Source organism: Amblyomma maculatum, chromosome 8 (assembly GCF_055883805.1).
Source record: "Amblyomma maculatum isolate TAMU_Amacu chromosome 8, ASM5588380v1, whole genome shotgun sequence".
NCBI lineage: Eukaryota > Metazoa > Arthropoda > Arachnida > Ixodida > Ixodidae > Amblyomma > Amblyomma maculatum.
Window position 1 is genome coordinate 116,623,815 of NC_139351.1, and position 17,488 is coordinate 116,641,302.

General features: G+C 42.3%; 1 protein-coding gene across 2 annotated transcripts; it reads right to left on the reverse strand.

The window, feature by feature from the left end:
- Positions 1-6,746: 6,746 nt before the first annotated feature.
- Positions 6,747-17,488, reverse strand: LOC146182265 (putative hydroxypyruvate isomerase). 2 transcript variants are annotated; one of them, XM_084577326.1, is made up of 9 exons: positions 17,331-17,488; positions 16,999-17,215; positions 16,839-16,947; positions 16,644-16,743; positions 16,508-16,583; positions 16,365-16,414; positions 14,359-14,428; positions 6,955-7,089; positions 6,747-6,871 (listed from the first exon to the last, which is right to left on the reverse strand). In XM_084577326.1, exons 1-9 carry the CDS (start codon positions 17,409-17,411, stop codon positions 6,819-6,821), a joined length of 891 nt encoding a protein of 296 aa, XP_084433452.1. In that variant the 5' UTR covers positions 17,412-17,488; the 3' UTR covers positions 6,747-6,818. The 2 variants fall into 2 exon arrangements, with proteins under 2 accessions (XP_084433452.1, XP_084433453.1); XM_084577327.1 differs by lacking the exons at positions 16,365-16,414; positions 16,508-16,583.

Consider the following 17,488-nt stretch of genomic DNA (forward strand, 5'->3'; position numbering starts at 1 on the left):
AGGGCCCAAGGTATATGTACAATGGTAGCGAAGGTTCCATAGGCTCCCATTGGTCCAAAAAATGGCGGCTCATGGGCACCGCCATATTGGGGGGCAACTACGTATGAGTGACATTGAATGACGTCACGCATACGTATGTTTTTAGCGCGAATTTTAAAGTGGTCTTTTTAAAGAACCCGCCTTTTCAAGCCGGTATCTCATGAAGGTTGCCTTTCAGTGCGCACCAACCTTTTCCAGTCAAATGTGCTCGAGTTCCTGCTAGTTATGGCCTTGGTAATGTGCAATTCGGAACCCAATGAAAGTTACTGGCAAAGAAGGCAGCATAGAAAGGCAGCAACACTTTCAGACGCTGGCTTATCTTGGCTGGCTAAGAATGCAATCATGCATGATTCGTAGGGGAAACCTTTGTGGAAATACTGGTGCTACTACTTTTGAGTACAAGGTATGATGCACAAAGCACAGGCTCAAGTGCACAGTTTGCAATACAGTGTACGGCAAGTATGGTTTTCATATTCAGGCTTTATTACAGCAACCAAACAAATACAGTGATAAAGCACACCAACAAAAAATACACGTCACAGGCAGCTCAAGCAGTAGTTTCTTTAAGCTGGCTATTCATCTTAATGGTCACAGTGCGGATAGAAAAAAGCCCTGCAGTTCCACGAACGTTGCCAGGTAGGAAATTGAAAAGCATAGAAGACAGTGCTGCTTCAATTGAGGCAAACATGACATGACATAAGTAGGCGGATCAACACGGGTCGCAGCTTTTTTGACGACAGATACGCAGACGGTTCGAAGTGCTTGAAAAAAAACCCCGCAAGTCTCGCAGCTGCCATGGTGTCTTCTTCTCCAGGCTGACGTTGTGGTAGCACCCACGCTCACGCTCGGCACCTGGACGTGATGCAACGTGCACGTTATTCACAATTGCGCCGTAAGGAATACTGCATACTCCAAACGCCAATGCGTCATTATTCCTGTCAATGCTAACTGCAGTACATTATATTTCCATTATATCTGAACTATGGTAGTAAATGCTCGCCCCAAGCTCTCAGCGCCTAAGAGTGCGGTTACGTACGCTCGTCCTCATGGCATGCGGGTAGCTATACTTTTCTATGGTTAAGATTGACGAGAATGAAGTGCGTTTAAAGTTACCCTAACGGTCATGCATATGCAGGATAGCAATAAGAAGACAGGCAGTAACTCCTGAGTGAATTCAGTTAAAGCACCCTCAAGGCCGCGCATATACACGTGGCTGAATTTTGATACTACCAGTTGCGAGGGTCAAATTGGCTTCGCGGTGTTGGAAAACTATACAGTGTTGTGCTCAGACTTGTCAGGCAGCACAATTGGTTTTAAATTGGCCTTCCGGTCAGTAGCATGCGCGTGGTTGCTCCTGAGAGCCCGGTATCAAGTTAACGCTGGTGATAGCCGGCTGCATGAAACTCACCATAAATCAGACAAATGGTGGGCCTGGGGGGCCTCCTTCGCACAGCTCAGCACTTAAAGTGTGTGCCCTGTAGTGTATTACATAAATATCACCGAAAAAATGAAGCCACGTGCGCACGAACTGGTTACAGAAACAGAAGCCCAAACAAACAGAAACAGAAGAAACAGCCCAACGAAAGCATTCGGAGCATACCTAGAGCAGACGCCTTGTAGCAGACGACACTGACAACAGCTCACCTGTGAAAGTCCAGCGGGAAGCGGTGTAGCTTGACACCGACGCCACTGTCCATGCTGTCGCAATGTGCCACGGCGCATCGTTTCTTCACACGCCGCAAGCTCATCTTGAAATAAAGCGCTAAGCGCTTCAAAATAACAGCGCGAAGCGTGCAAAGACGGAAAAAGACTTCGCACTGGCCGCACGTCGAAGGAAACGACAAAAACCGAGAAAACTGCAGCAGCGGTGCGGCGGGGTGCAAATTTTACAAAACGGTGACAGAGACGCGACGCGCAAGGACGACGAAAACTTCGCAAAAGGGGCATTTCGAGACTGGCGATAAGAAACCGCTTCGTGAGCTCCCGCGGCCACTGTGGCTGGGTGCCGAAACAAGGCCTGCAAAGTCAAGCTGCAAATGCACCGCACACTCATCAACAGGGGGCGTAACAAGAACGTTGCAAAAAATTAAAAATGCAGAGTAATATTTTGCTAAAATAGTTTACCTATTTTATAAAACGTGGCATTAAAATGTGTATTTCTTTATGTTGTTTTATAGCGTTTTTATTTGTGCTTTTGAATTTCATTATCTAAGTGTTTTGGCCCCCCCAAAGTGGCTGTGCTGCTGTCGAGCTGGACCGTTTTTGGGCCCAGCCTTCGCTACCATTGTACATATACCTTGCAGGGCCTCCGAGATCTATGTTATGATGATGCTGATGCTGATGCGGCCATTCCCGTTTGTATCGGGGGATCACAAAGTTCTGGACACCGTGGTTCTGGATCAGGCCAAGAGAAACGGGTAGAAAAAATTGAGGAGTGAGAGAAAATTCTATGCTAAATGTTCAGTCAAATAGTCCGAAGAAGTAAGAAAGAGAGAGAAAGAAGTTATCTACGTCGTCAATGTCGATGACAATTTTATGCCAACGTTTGCTGATGCCTTGGCCGATCTAGCCGGTCTTGGCAGATACCTAAATTGGTGTCTAAAAATGAAAAGCTTTAACCGTTAACCTTTATGAAGTTGGTAAAAAAAAATTAAGGCAATCGCAAAGCAACTAAAATTTTCTTTGACAGCGCTACAAACATTACCATTAAATTAACTTGTCCGAATGGTGTGCGACTCTTCGCGACACTATGAACCATATCACGCCATGCTTTCCGGTCTCTCACTATCTTCCTAACATCACATAACTTCATCTGCAGCGCCTCGAGGATGCCATCTAACCATCGCGTTCGCTGCTTACCCCTTCTCCGGTGACCCTCAACCTTTCCCAGCATCAAATCTTTCTCCAGCGACTGCTCTTTTCTCATCGGATGGCCAAAGTAGCTGAGCTTCAACTTTAGAATTTGACCCTCCAATGAGCAGTCAGGGTTTATGTCGACAATATCGACTGATTTGATCTTCTGGCAGTCCAAGGAACTCTTGCAGTTTTTGACGCGATATAACGTTTGAGCACCGTGGTTTGGGCCCCGTACTCCAGAAAATCCAATGTCGGCGCTGTCGGATTCGGTCTTCAGTGAAACTTCACGGGCATACCATACCTCTGGGTGAAGTAAAGTTTACTCTGACAGCTGGTAGTCGGCCAGAGCTCTGATAGTTGGTAGGTGGCATGGCCGTGCTCTGACCGGTCATCGGGTTGTGTGACGTCACGCCACATGGCATGACCACCTGCAAACTCTGGTAGTGTAAACTCGAGCCATGGTTACTCGGGCTTCGCTTTTGAGATCGGACAGTGGGGACCTTTGCATCTCGGTCAGACACGCTATTCGTATGGCTTCGTTACGACGTCTACTAATTAATATCTCCGAGTTAATAGATCCACAAATTAAACATTAGTAACGAATTATAAATAACGAGCTAAGTGCATGTGCGCGAACGAGAATCTGCAAGGGCAGCCTAACGGGGGCCATTCAATGCCGTTGAAAGGTGGAGCTTAAATCCCTCTGTTTTCTTTTCAGTGAAACTTTCATACTTTAATTTTTATCCATGAAGAACGAAAAACCAAACTTTGAGGAATCACCTGAAGCTACACATGTTTATGCAAGAAACATTCCAGCAAAAAGAAACTGCACACATTGTCTGAAAAGTTATTCCAGAGGTGCATTCTTCAGCTCAAAATTTCCGTTGCTGTTTATTGGCCTTTCCCTAAGCAATGAAATTTTTCGTGCCCCTTCTAAGACAGAACCTTTTTTGCAGCAGGTATACATGGTAGAACTTTGGCTACCTCAGGAAATGAAGAGGCACACAGTCGTCTCCTTGGCTGTAAGCCACCCTAATTCAAAGACTGCCGCATTCTTGAATGTTGCCCGGTCATTCAAGTTTAAAGTACAAAAAGAACTGGAGGCTTCAAACAGTGGCATAGACAGTTTCCCAATGGCATTCGACCTCTTGGCTCTTAAAAGACTTCATCACGCACGTCCAACGCATGCGTCGCTGATGAGGACCATAGAAAGTTGACCAGGGCCTTTGCCAAAAGGTGGAGGTTGATCAGACCACCTTCAGATGCATCATGTACGAGGACCTTTGGTACAAAACTTGCACTATACAGGGAGTTCGTCCAAGATAATAAAGGAGAAATTCCTGATCAGTTGGCAGACCAAACCAAGGCACCTTGTGTACTCTAAAACATCCAGAAAAGCATTGTCCAGGACTAGAAGCTGAGGCGCAAATATTTATGCAAGGCCCTGAAAGTATTCTGTCATGCATGCAAAATGACCAACATCACTGGTGGTCTTGGAGGTCATGAGCAATGAAGGTGACATGCATATTTTTTCGTTTAAAGTGAATGAGCCAGAATCCCCACATGGCCCATACAACTCAAGAATGGATGGCTAAAAATCTCAACCGTGCTACTTCAACACTTGGCCTCCCACCTCCCCCCGTGTAAAACTCATTAGGACTACTAATCAAACCGTCTTATCTTTCGGCCCTCCTTGGCGTTCTATCGAGACGTGACACTGGTGGAGTGCACTGGGGTATGCATAAGACTCCTCCCGGCAGTCCACAGCAGATCCCAGACATTGACACGAGTTCAGTTCAGTTCAGTTGTGTCCGACTCTCCGTGGACCATATTACGCCACGCTTTCCGGTCTCTCACTATCTTCCTAACATCACGTAACTTCATCTGCAGCGCCTCGAGGATGCCACCTAACCATCGCATTCGCTGCCTACCCTTTCTCCGGTGACCCTCAACCTTTCCCAACATCAAATCTTTCTCCAGCGACTCCTCTCTTCTCACCAGATGACCAAGGTAGCTGAGCTTTAACTTTAGAATTTGACCCTCCAATGAGCACTCAGGGTTTATGGTCGACGATATCGACTGATTTGATGTTCTGGCAGTCCAAGGAACTCTCAAGAACTCGCCAGCACCACAATTCAAACGCATCAATTCTTCAGCGGTCAGCCTTCTTCACAGTCCAACTTTCGCATCCATACATCCAACTGGAAAGACCATAGCACGAGTTATACGGATCTTTGTTGGCAGTCATTAGTAATGTCTCTGCTCTTACTAGGCGGTCAAGGCTAGCCATGGCTCCCTTTCCCAGAAGCAGGAGTCTCCTAATTTCTATACTATGTATACTATGTATAGCTAGTTGTTAATTGGCTCCAGTAGGCACACAGCACTAATGTTGTGATAGGAGAAGCTGTTGCTAATGCAGTGGCTAACATACTACACACATCTCTTTACTGGTCCACTGGTCACTTTGAACGTGTCTGTTACTTCTACCGGTGGCAGTTTCATCTAGTTTCTTTCAGTATGTGCGTGGCCACCTGGACAAAATGTTACAAGGTCATAAATTATCTGCCTATTAGCTTGTGGGCATAACTTTGTTTTCAAGTGCTGCAACCTGCAGTGCACAAAGCAAATACACTGTGCATGAAACACTACATTTAACGTTTTAAAATGACCCGGACATGAGAGACACTGCAGTGGAGGGCTCCGGAAATTTTGACCACCTAATAATATCTTTCTTCTTTCTTTCATTCTTTAATATGCACAGACATCGCACACCACACGGGTGCCTTTTTGCCTCAGTCAAAATGCGGCGGGGAATGTTAAGTTTAAAGCAGAGACATCAAATTTTGGTTTTGAGTTTATTCATGTAATGATACACAAGACATTACCCCATACTACTCATTTATTTTCACAACACAACATCTAGCCTGACTATGCGATTACTACAAGCACAATTTTGATTCCCCTGGCTTGTTCGACATCACACACTAAAGTGACCGTGGAGTAACATGAAATATTCTAATGCAATAGATCTGTAGAGCAAGTCTCTGCAAGTGTTCACGTCAAATTTAAATGGTTTATCATTATGGCATTTAACGCTTTAAAATGACCCGGGCATGAGAGACACTGCAGTGGAGGGCTCCGGAAATTTTGACCACCTAATAATATCTTTCTTCTTTCTTTCATTCTTTAATATGCACAGACATCGCACAGCACACGGGTGCCTTTTTGCCTCAGTCAAAAAGCGGTGGGGAATAAGTTTAAAGAAGCAGAGACATCAAATTTTGTTTTTGAGTTTATTCATGTAATGATACACAAGACATTACTCCATACTGCTTATTTATTTTCACAACACAATATCTAGCCTATCGCACGAGGCAGAATCAAGCATCAATCAGTGATCAATTGCATTTTCATCCCTGATGCTGCCTACACAGAACTTTGTGAAGTTATAGCCCAAGCCTTGATAGGTGAGAGAAATTATAAATTATTTACAGATGGGCAAATACCATATGGTGATCCATGAATAGTAACATCTTATCCATCATTGCAAACATTAAAATGGGACCAAAAATTAAGTGCCTATACTACTTGAAAACCTCTCGACGAACCCTTAACAAATAATTAAAAACAATGGCTTCTAGCAGCCAATTAGGGCCACAGACATCCCATAGTGAGAGTGCCATAGCAGGGGTGAATGCAGTTCTTCCCAGTTTTCTGAACTTATATAACACTCAAATATCTGCATACATACCTATATATTCATCCTTTCTTTTTTTATACCTTGGTGCGTGTGTTCAGGCTTGCAGAGCAGTGTTTTCATCACCACCATACAAGCTTCCATACCTGTAATATGTACTTAAAAGAGTCATTTTTAATCAGACAGAGCTGTACATTTCATCATTGAAAAATGTCCTTAGCAGTCTTCAGAGACTGTATCCATACTCTGTTATCCAATAAAGGCCATCCTTGCCTCTTCCTGTGAAACAATAACCAAAGTTGTACAAACCTGTAGCACTTCACAAGGACAACATATTTTCAGAAAAGGCAACAATCTATTACCGGATGCCGTGCATTCAAGGCCTATCCAGTCGGTGTAACCCAAATTGTCGAAGAGCTTCAGTATGTACTTGTAATCTATCTCACCAGATGTACCGGGAAGAGATCTGTTCGGTGCCTGAGAGATCTGTACATGGCCTGCAAAGAAGAGAAGATATTTAGGCCGCACAAGGCAGTGCACTGATGAAAGAAGGTTCGAATTCTTTGAAAAGTACAAGTAAATGCATTACACACTCCTCCCTGGTTGTACATTTATTGCTTCCAAATTACCCCAGCCTATCTTAACTATCCTGAATTCTATGAAAACCTAGAGCCTTGCCTCTAAACGTGCCCAGTTGCTATACAATGCCTTCACTTTCCTTTCCCAGCGCCACCTCATGGAGCACCTAGCTGACGTCGTATCAGTTACAGCATCACCCTGGGGGAACAGGCTCGTTCCACCCGACAACTAAAACAAAACTGCCCAATAAAGTTACCCCTCCTTCTTCTGTCTCTCTTTTGCACAACAGCTACTTGTGCAAAAACATTCTACTACTATCAATGTAGAGGGAGCACTCGCCAGGTTAGGTAATGCTGCTGTTATAACTGCTCTCATGAAACAATAAAAACCAGTTTCACACTGAAATCTGTAATCATAGGGAAACGATAGCAACCAAGAAATACTAAACAACTCACAGGACTGGAATGTTTTCCAGGATTTGCAGACGGTTCTCAATATCAAAAACTGCCATCTGAACTATAGCTATTGGTTGGGTACCCAGGATTGTATTTACTGAAAATTTGGCAGACTTTTCTCTAGGTTCACTAAGAACACAACTTGCATTTTAAGAGCTTCCGCCTGTTACAGTTGCAAAGTTGGCTGTCCTTTCGTGCGGAGGAAGAACATAAATCCTTTACCAATAGCCTTAAGGCGGTGATAAGTCTATGCAGCCAATATTACGTACTAAGCTACAGCCCTTGACTAACAGGTAGAGCCTACAACATGCGATTGCGCGACGAAGTTTGCAGATTACTGCTGCAAAAGACACAACCATGGTATTAAATGGCAAAGATACCGCTGTCTCAAGGTGTCCCTCATTCCAGCATTTTATTTTCTTACCATCACCTACCATTACTGGTACTAAATATAGCCAGCTAATTGTGAATGCCGGAAATACCAACTTTTTAAGTTGAAACTCAATTTCAAAAAATTAATTCAGCATACTTTTAAGACTCATGTTTTTCAGTTTGATGTAAAAAAGTCCAAACACTAACTGTGACAGATAAACATATATCTAGGTATACATACAGAGTTCTCAATACACCTGTAACTGGGCATAATTATATTGGCCTAAAATTGCCTCATGCTCTCCAAAAAAAAAAGATATAACAATATTACTTCAAAAGCCCTAAAATGACTACTTAACAAAGACACTTGCACCTCTGGCTTATAACACTTTCATAAGATCACTACAAAAGTATGCTAATACTGCATGGTTGTTTTAGAGTAAATTTAAAAAAAAAGCAAAAAAAAAAAAAAAAACAGAAGCAATACAGCATACGGTATAGCAATGTTTACCTGATAAGTACAGCCCTAGTAACTCACAACTCCCAAGTAATGCCAGAATGTTAACTCTACAAAACCGGTCTAAACCAGTGCAAACAACATGTGTTACATCTATTTCGAGGATAAGTAAATGTTGACACTTAAAGTACACATACTTTATCCTTCACAAGCACTTGACCGAAATGCCATAAACGTTGACACACACTCTTGTTCAGTACTCATTCAGCACAAATTGTGGTAATGCAAGGCTAAAGTGTCAACTTTTAAATTTTTGCATCAATTTCGATACAACATTCAGGGATGACTAATATTCTTCTTATTAGAATATGTTCTGTTTCATCACTTTAGCACAAATAGCAAAAAATGCTGTAGCTGTCATAACGAGTAATCAAGTGTGTCAGCTCTATGCTTCTAATTCTAGGTAGTCCATTGCGGGTTCTTTTTATGACATTTTTGTAAAAACCTAAGCACTTTGAAAACGGCCTTCATTTTTTTCAGTTATTATACGTCATATATTAACTTGTTTTTTTCTTAGAGAATAATTAGGAATGTTTGTCTGCTGCCACAAGATGCTGCCTCTCTCGTGTTTCCATTGTTTGAATGCGTACATTGTTGTCCTATTACTTGTCCTCTCAGATGATATAATATAACCAGCTAATTAAGGTATAGAGCTGAATCCCAGTCCTCTTGCATCCCTCGAATTTATTTTGGAAGCTATATCACGTCTAGACCAATCTCAGAGTACCATACTAGCAGTTGTCATTAATTCGGAGCACATAGACTAGCATGAAAAAACCTTGTTAGCCAACAGTCAACACGTTTGGACACTGGAAAAAAATTGTGGAAACGGAGCAGTTAGGCGATACCATTTCTAACAAAAGTACCCACATTGCCAAGCTTTCATCAGAAATCAAGCATCTAGTCGATAAATGTGATGACGCTGACAGCCACCTTCATAGATCGAACCCACCTAACCTTTTTTGGGGATTATAGATACAGTTGGCGAAACTTGGACCCAATCTGAGGATGATGTTATTTCTTTGCACTTAAAAAAAGCTTGGTATCTCAGTTGACCCCGCCAATATTGAGCAAGCCCATCACATGGGTCACAACAAGGCAGACAAGAAGCATTCAATTATCGTCAGAGTTGTTAATTTCAAAGTCAAATAAGCCATTCTTACCAAAACGCATAAGCTAAAATATTCAGATTTCCCCGCTCACGAAGATTATTCAGCGTGTGTCCGGTACACAGAAAATACTTTATGAGCACGCTCAGGCCACTTAGGCTACTTTCAAAGTCCGTTTTGACAAACTGGTAATAGACAATAAGAAATGCACTTATGACGCTGTGCCTGATTCTGTGATAGAACTTAAAACATAGCCACCACTGTACACCTCGATCCCCTGCTGGTTCCCATCATCAAAGCTTCTTAGCTTCCATGAAGGCGTCGACTTATCAGACTATTACCTTTCTTTTAACAAACATCCGCAGTTATCTTCGAAAAAAGGAAGCCGTAGAAGTGGTACCAGAAGATACTTGAACTGATATTGCTGTTTTTACTGAGTCATGGTTGACGTCAGATATCCTGAATGACAAACTTTGCGACACATCTTTTATCGTTTACAGGCGTGACACAGTGGGCTGGAAGAGCGGGGGTATTTTGGTTCTTGTTAAAGAAAGCTTGCATCCATCAGCCGTAGAAATTAATTGTTAGCATGAAATATTTTGCCTTAAGATATCCTCCTCCGTTAGTATGAATATAATCATCACCTGTTATCAGCCGCCTAAAAGTGATAGTTTTTTTTTGTTCGTGAACTTCACTGCATTTTACTCGAACTGCTCTCGCTTTCCTCACGTTTACTTATTCTGTGGTGACTTTAACCTTCCTGATACTGACTGGGAAACCTTATCGGCGTCTTCCTGTCAGTCCAAAAATTTATTTGACGTGGCCCTCACGTTTAACCTGACTCACAGTTAAAATGCCTACTCGTGGTGATAACATTCGTGATATCGTTCTTTGCTCAAATCTAGAGTTAATTCAGAAACCATCATGCATTAACGGTTTAAGCGATCATGAAATATTACCCTTCAGCTTCGCTGTTCCTATCCTTATCCGCCAGCCTACCACCAAATACATTTGCGATTATAACAAAGCTGATTTCCGGTCTATTAACAGAGATTTAGAAAAATTCTTCCTCTTCTTCCACCAGTCAGCATCTACCAGGTCCGTACAACAAAACTGGCTACCCTACAAGCACCAACTCCTATCGCTCATTGAAAGATATGTCCCCCTCGTCCGTGTTTGCAGCGATTCGAACAAACCCTGGTATAATAAATCTCTAAGACGCTTAGCAAACAAAAAAAGCGCCTATTCCGTACCAGCAAAGTTCAGGCTTCAGTTAAAAAATGGCAAAGCTACAGCAAGTGTCTGAAGGAATATACAAGGTTACTATGAAGCTCCCAAAGAAAATTTTATTCACCATGACCTCGAAAATATTGTCAGCGATAACCCAAGGAAGTTCAGGAACTTGGTCACTCCGGGCAAAGACCTTTTACACAATATTTCTTTGGTAAACCAAGATGGCTTGCATGTCAGAGAAGAGCAGTCTAATCTTAAGAATTCGTATTTCGCGCCAGTATTTACCCAAGAACATGCACACTATATTCAATTATTCCGTTACGCAAAGTTTTCTCAAATGCTTCCGCTCGATATCACATCCGAAGGTATTAGCAAACTTATTAAAAAGCTGAAATTTTCGAGTTTGCCTGGACTAGGTAACATAAATGCCAAGATACTGAAAGAAACCAAGTCCATTTCTAGCCGCATATTGCAATTTTTTTCAAGCAGTCACTACGTACAGCGAAATTCCAAAAGACTGGAAGGTTAGTAAAGTTACCCCTGTGTTTAAAGGAGGCGATCGTTCCGATCTTATTGTCCCATCTCGTTAACATCCATGCCATGCAAGCTTCTTGAGCATATACTATATCCTCGGATCGCACCACACCTTGACAACTCTTCCTTTTACGACAAACAGCACGGCTTACGATCAGGATTCTCTACTAACTTTAGGAAATTTACAACAGACCTTCACCTTAATTTTGATTCTTATTTCCAAACTGATGTCATCCCTCTTGATTTTTTTAAGGCTTCCAATTGTGTTCCTGGTCAGTGATAATTGTCTAAACTTTCAGGCCTTCGAATTGATCTGGATTCATTTTCTTTTAGACCGCTCATAATACACTTATAGACAATCAAGATTCCGGAATAACAAAATCATCTCAGGCGTTCCCCAAGGCTCGGTTCTGGGACAACTGCTCTTCTCCGTATTTATTAACGATCTTACCAAAGGCATATCATCGAGTTTGTCTCATTGCAGACGACTGCATTCTTTATCGCCGTATTTCCACCAACTCTGACCAGTCTTTGCTCTAGCATGATTTAAATCTCATTGAATCATGGTGTTCAAAATGGCTCATGCAACTTAATGTTTCAAAATGCACGTTTCTGCATGTTTCTCAAAAGCAGCAAAACCTCAGCTACTCGTATTCATTAAATTCGGCAGCCCTCTCTCAAGCCGTGTCCTATCGCTACATCAGCGCCACTATCAACAACAAACCTGGTCAGACCACATTCAAAAACTTAGTGCAGACGCTTCCAAATCACTCGGTTTCATCAGAAGATCCCCCTCTCTGCTTCCCTCCTTTCGTTCGAAAGCTCACCTACGAAAGATTGATCCATGCCCAATACCGAACTCGAATGCGCATTGGCAATCTGGAGCCCCCACAAAGCATATCTAATTAATACTTTAAAATCCATTCAGAATCATGTGGCCCGTTTCATCTCCCCCCAGTACAACAGTCTCCTCAGCATAACTATATATCAAGCCTCCCTTGACCTTCAGCCACTGGAAATCTGACAGAAAATTGCACAATTTTGTCTCATAAACTATACTATCATTTCCCTCATCGACCAAACTCTCTCTTACAGCCGCCACTATACACTTCTCGCCGCCATTATATTTCAGTGAGTGTTCAGCGTCTTTATAATCTCACTGATGCTTTCAACAGGTCCTTTTTTTCCCAGCACAATTGCAGCATGGAATGAATTACCCAAATCAATAGCCTCCAAGCATGACCCACTTAAATTTAGGACTATACTTGCTGCCCATCTAAAGATATAACTACAACAGTTTCCTTTCTGCACAATTTTTATTCTTTCGAGTTTATGTGATTGTGGTCCATGTTACGTTTTATTTGTTTTTTTTTTTTTTAATATATTGCTCTTATACTGCTTATAGTTCATTTTAGGAGCACTGACACGTGTTATTTATCTCCCTCCCCCTTTAAGGGATAATAAATGATGATCAAAAATTACCTTATCTTGTTCCCAACAAAATTTTAGTCCAGACACCACCTTGAAAGCAGCCTTTACCAAAAGAGTTTACAAATGGTCGTTTTGCTAATGGTTGTGATCTTGCAGAAAAGTGCGAATGGTGAAAAAAAAAATAAAGAGTTCAAAGGTTTCGGAAGATGGTATTCAAATTTAGGGCCCAAATTAATAAATCAAACTGGCCTGGTGCATGAGTTGGGCCATCCTTTTCAACACGACACTGATCTGTGGTGATTACTTCAAGTTGCCCGTTTTTTTCTCTTTTTTTTTTTTTGCAGTATTTTCTGCGCTCGTGAAATGCTTTCCTTGTTGCTTGGTGGGCGTGCCTCTTTGTCTAGGCTCCACATCTTATCTCCGACTTGTCAAGCGCTTTGGTTAGCCAGGCTCCCAGTGGTGCAAAAACAGCATTTGAAGGCTGCATGCTGCGTTTTAGTCAGTCCAAGCTTCTACTTCGGTATACCTGCCAGGCCGCTTTTGCCAAGGCCAAAAATATGGGTTTTCTTTGTTGTTGTTTTTTTTCTCTTTATATACTCTCAACAGCAGGTTCTTTTTGGCTCGAGAATGCGAAAAACAAGCATTCTAAATTGAGGATACACTTGGTGCTCAGTTTCTTGACCGCTACACGACTGCGTCTTGAAATCTGTGTTCATAGGGACTTTCGGCAGTGATTGCAGTCCATCTATCAAGAAAATTAATTTTATTTTTCAACTGCGCAGATGACAACTAAACTTGTGCAAAGTTTCTTTAATACATGCACAATCCAAAGCAACAAAAATTTAAAAACAAGTTTTTTTTTAATGAAAATTGCGATTTCAGCCTTGCATCCCCCCTTATGAATCCTTCAGTCACCAACACTCGCTCACTAAGCAACTTTAATACTAGCAGAGAAGGAATTATTTTTAAATGGTTCCCTTGACTAAGTGGATGTTGTGCTAGGACAGAAATATATGAATTTGTTTACAGTTACACAAGGGTCGATATTAGTCTCTAAGTTTAAATGTACACCCCCTTTCCATTTACATATTTTAAGTGAAGCCTTGCATTTTTTACTGTTCGAACTTTGTTTAGCTATCTTGCCATGTCTTGCATCCTGAAATTTCCTTGCATATATTTGTTCATATTTTATATTCCTGGCATTTTGCCATTTCTCTCATAAGTTTTATTGACATTTATTGCTTTTCTCACTAATCCTGCAGTTTTTTTTGTAGTTAACACACCTCTGTAACCCCAATTATTTTTTCTTTCACTTCAATTATATATATATATATGTCCTGCCTGGGCTAATCTTTTACTAGACTGGTCGTAACTGATGACTAGCATTACAAGCAATCCTGGCCATGAATGCCCCAGTTAACATACTTCCGTTTTTTACTGATGAGAGAGGAGGGAGGTGGTGCAACTACCACTTCCAGTTCATGGCAAAGCAAGAAACCTAGAAGTGTTTTTATAAATAGTGATCACTTCACTCACCCACAATAGGTAAAAGCTCTGTGATAGTATTTGTCAGGTTTCCTGAGATCATTTGAAGATGAAACACATCCTGCAAAAGGTATGTTATATTCAGCATATCAAGCATACGGCATCTGCAAGCAAGGAATATGAGAACACAGAGAAGAGACAATGCACATGCGTCGACTGGGCTATCAACATTGCTTTATGGAAAGAAACAGCCTCCCAGGAAAGGTGGCAGAGCATGAGCAGCTCAGTCACCAAAACCTATATTCTAGAGAGAAGCCGTGCTCTAGCGCCATTGCAGTAGGAAGCTTAGTTCCTTCTGCATCCGGGAGATAGAAGAAGCGCTGATGCAATCATCCCTTTGCATAATAATGAGAAACTCTTCGAGAATTTCGCGCTCAACCTTGACCCTGCCTCAACCCTGCCAACAATACTCACATTAGAAAACAGCGGAACTGTTTCCATAATGCGCTGCAAAAGAGTTGCCACCACAGCATGAAGGCAAGCTTTGATAACCAATTTGAACGTTTGGAAGCGGCCGGTTTTCCGAAACCACTTTTGAGGGCAGTGGCAGGAATGTTGCTGCAAAAGATTAAGGAATGAGACATTAAAAGGGCTGACCCAAAGAAAGTTGAAAGGAAGTGATACCTTATGTACATAAAGTGCCCAGCACCATCAAAAAGACTGCTGGAAGGATCAAAGTGTTGCATGTGGCAGGTCTTATCACCCTGTCTGTTGGACGCAGCATGAAAAACCGCTATGTCAACAGTACGCTGTATTGGGCAAGTTGGAAGTAGTTCGTTTTGTGGACTAGAGCAAATGAGACAAGGGACAGAAGAAAGAGCAGATGACACGAGCGCTTTCTAATAACTGAAGGTTTATTTGAAAACACATGAACCATCTAAGGCGAAAAGGCACAAAACTAAAACGAAACATGAAGGATTACAGTGCAAAGAAAGGCGTTTATCAATGAAGGCTGTCTCAGATCCTGTAATGTAACGAACGGTTTCGCTACATGTGTCCGGGTTCTTAGCTATGCAGTAAGCTTCGAAAATCTCCCTGCCTATCTAGTTGTTGCTTTAGTACGTACTGGATTGCTGTGTTATGAAAGTCAGGCAGGCAAAGTTCATCTTTAAGATCATTACAATCACGGCAGTGCAGCACGAGGATAGAAGAGGGGGATTTTTTCACAGCAAGAGAATTTTTTCGTGCTCTTTAAGTTCGCTATTGATGCACCTGCCAGTCTGACTATAATATATCTTTCGCATGCCAAAGGAACCCTATACACACCATTTTTGCAGTCCGTGAACTTATCTTCGTGTAACAGTGCAACGACGACTGTCCCTTCTGGGCGAGGCTGCGTCCAGTTTCTTATGCACTGCAGCGCACACTTTTCCAACATTATGATCAGCAGAGAACACAGCTTGCACATTGTTTCGTGCTGCAATCTTTTTTAGATGATGTGAGACACCGTGCAGATATGGTATGCATTCGACCTTTTTACCGTTATGTCACTTGTGCCACCTGTGTGGTATACAGGATTCCACTGACCTGCAAAAAAATGTATGTACATCTGCCAAACAGGCCAGTGTATTAATGATAGACTGAAAGAGCTCCACAATTCTTTGACCCCTACTAATGATGCTAACTTGCTTCTACATTGCCAGTGTAAGTAGTTGGCAGGGGCAAGGGAAAGGTCAAGAGAAAAGTTCTCGGAGCATTTCTCATTAGTACGCAAGGGGATAATTGCATCAGCATGCCTTCTATCTCCCTGAAGCAGAAGAAAGTAAGCTTCCTATCGCAACAGCGCTAGAGTACAGCTTATCTCTAGAATGCAGTTTTTGATGACTGAGGTCACAGCACATGCTCTGCTACCATTCCTGGGAGATTGTCTCTTTCAGTAAAGCACAGTTGTTAGTCCAGTCATTGTGTGTGCTTCATCTCTCCCCTGTGTTCCATCTTTTGACCGACTGACCCAGATTTCAACTCTAAAGAAACATGGATATGGAAGTTCTGATTACCAAGAGCAACCGTATGTTCTTGTGGTTTATCTGCTTGACGTAACGTGCCGCTGGAATGCATAAACCACCTTAAGTGAGACAAATTCTCATGCACACAATTCACAAGGTGAAATAAGAAATATTAGCCATTGCCTATAGGTTACCTTGTTCGTAACTATTCAGAAAGTATCCCCTTCTGACTTGCTCGCACAAGGGCTCTATGACACCTATAATTCCCTCCTAGAAAAGAACAGTGCAGGTATCAGAAGAAAAAAAAGCAACACAATACAATATTATTACCTTTTCAAGTAACTGGGCTGCCCTGATCAAATTCTTCACATACACTGCCTCCATAGCAGCGTCTCGCTTGGTTCCTGTCATTCCTGCCATAATGTGTATTCTATGGAAAAACAACAGGCGAGTACGACAGCACAATGTTAAAAAAAAAAAAAGCAAGTTAAAGTCGACAGGTAAATATTTGAAAATAGTGTACACCTCTTGCAGTCCATGGTTTTGGCGGCTTTTATGGAAGCCTCCAAGCTGGCCTTAAATTCGGATTCAAAACCTGGTTTCGCAGCGAAGCCCAGTTCGCTTTTGGTGTCGCCTAAAAAAATGCTCAGTAAGTGACCGCGGGCAGATGATAGAATTCTCTCACCTGGATGCGAGTTGATCAACACAGTCTCCAAATTGGAATTTCGAATTGCGCGGGCGATATCTTCAATGTCATGTTCATAGGGAAATTGGCATTCAATAGCCTTAAATCCCGCACTACAAGCTTCCCAGATGCGGTGCAGAAACGGCTGTTGGTTATACATTGTCGATATGTTGGCGGCAAACTTCAGTGGCATCTTGAACGGAGCGCAGGACAAACTCTGCGTTAAATGAGACAAGGACGCCATAAGCAAAACGCATCGTATTTTGCTGCTGAAAGCTGGTGCTGCACACCACTTAAGCTTTCAAACAGTCGGGGAAGGAAACGAAACATGCCCTTTTAGTTCCGCCTGTTGTGGAGGCAGTCAGAAGGTAAGCAGGGACTCGGCAACGCCTAAAGAAGTAGCTCAAGCACATAAGGTGTACTTTAACCGCGTGACGAGAGACATCAGATAAAATCCCCCTTAACTTCCCCTCTATTGTCCTATGGTCAT

Coding starts and splice junctions, on each gene's coding strand:
- LOC146182265 (XM_084577326.1), bottom strand. CDS start 17,411: ATGTGCTTGAGCTACTTCTTTAGGCGTTGCCGAGTCCCTGCTTACCTT. Junction 16,744..16,838: donor AAAACCATGGACTGCAAGAG/GTGTACACTATT, acceptor GTTTTTCCATAG/AATACACATTATGGCAGGAA. Junction 16,584..16,643: donor CAGCCCAGTTACTTGAAAAG/GTAATAATATTG, acceptor GTTCTTTTCTAG/GAGGGAATTATAGGTGTCAT.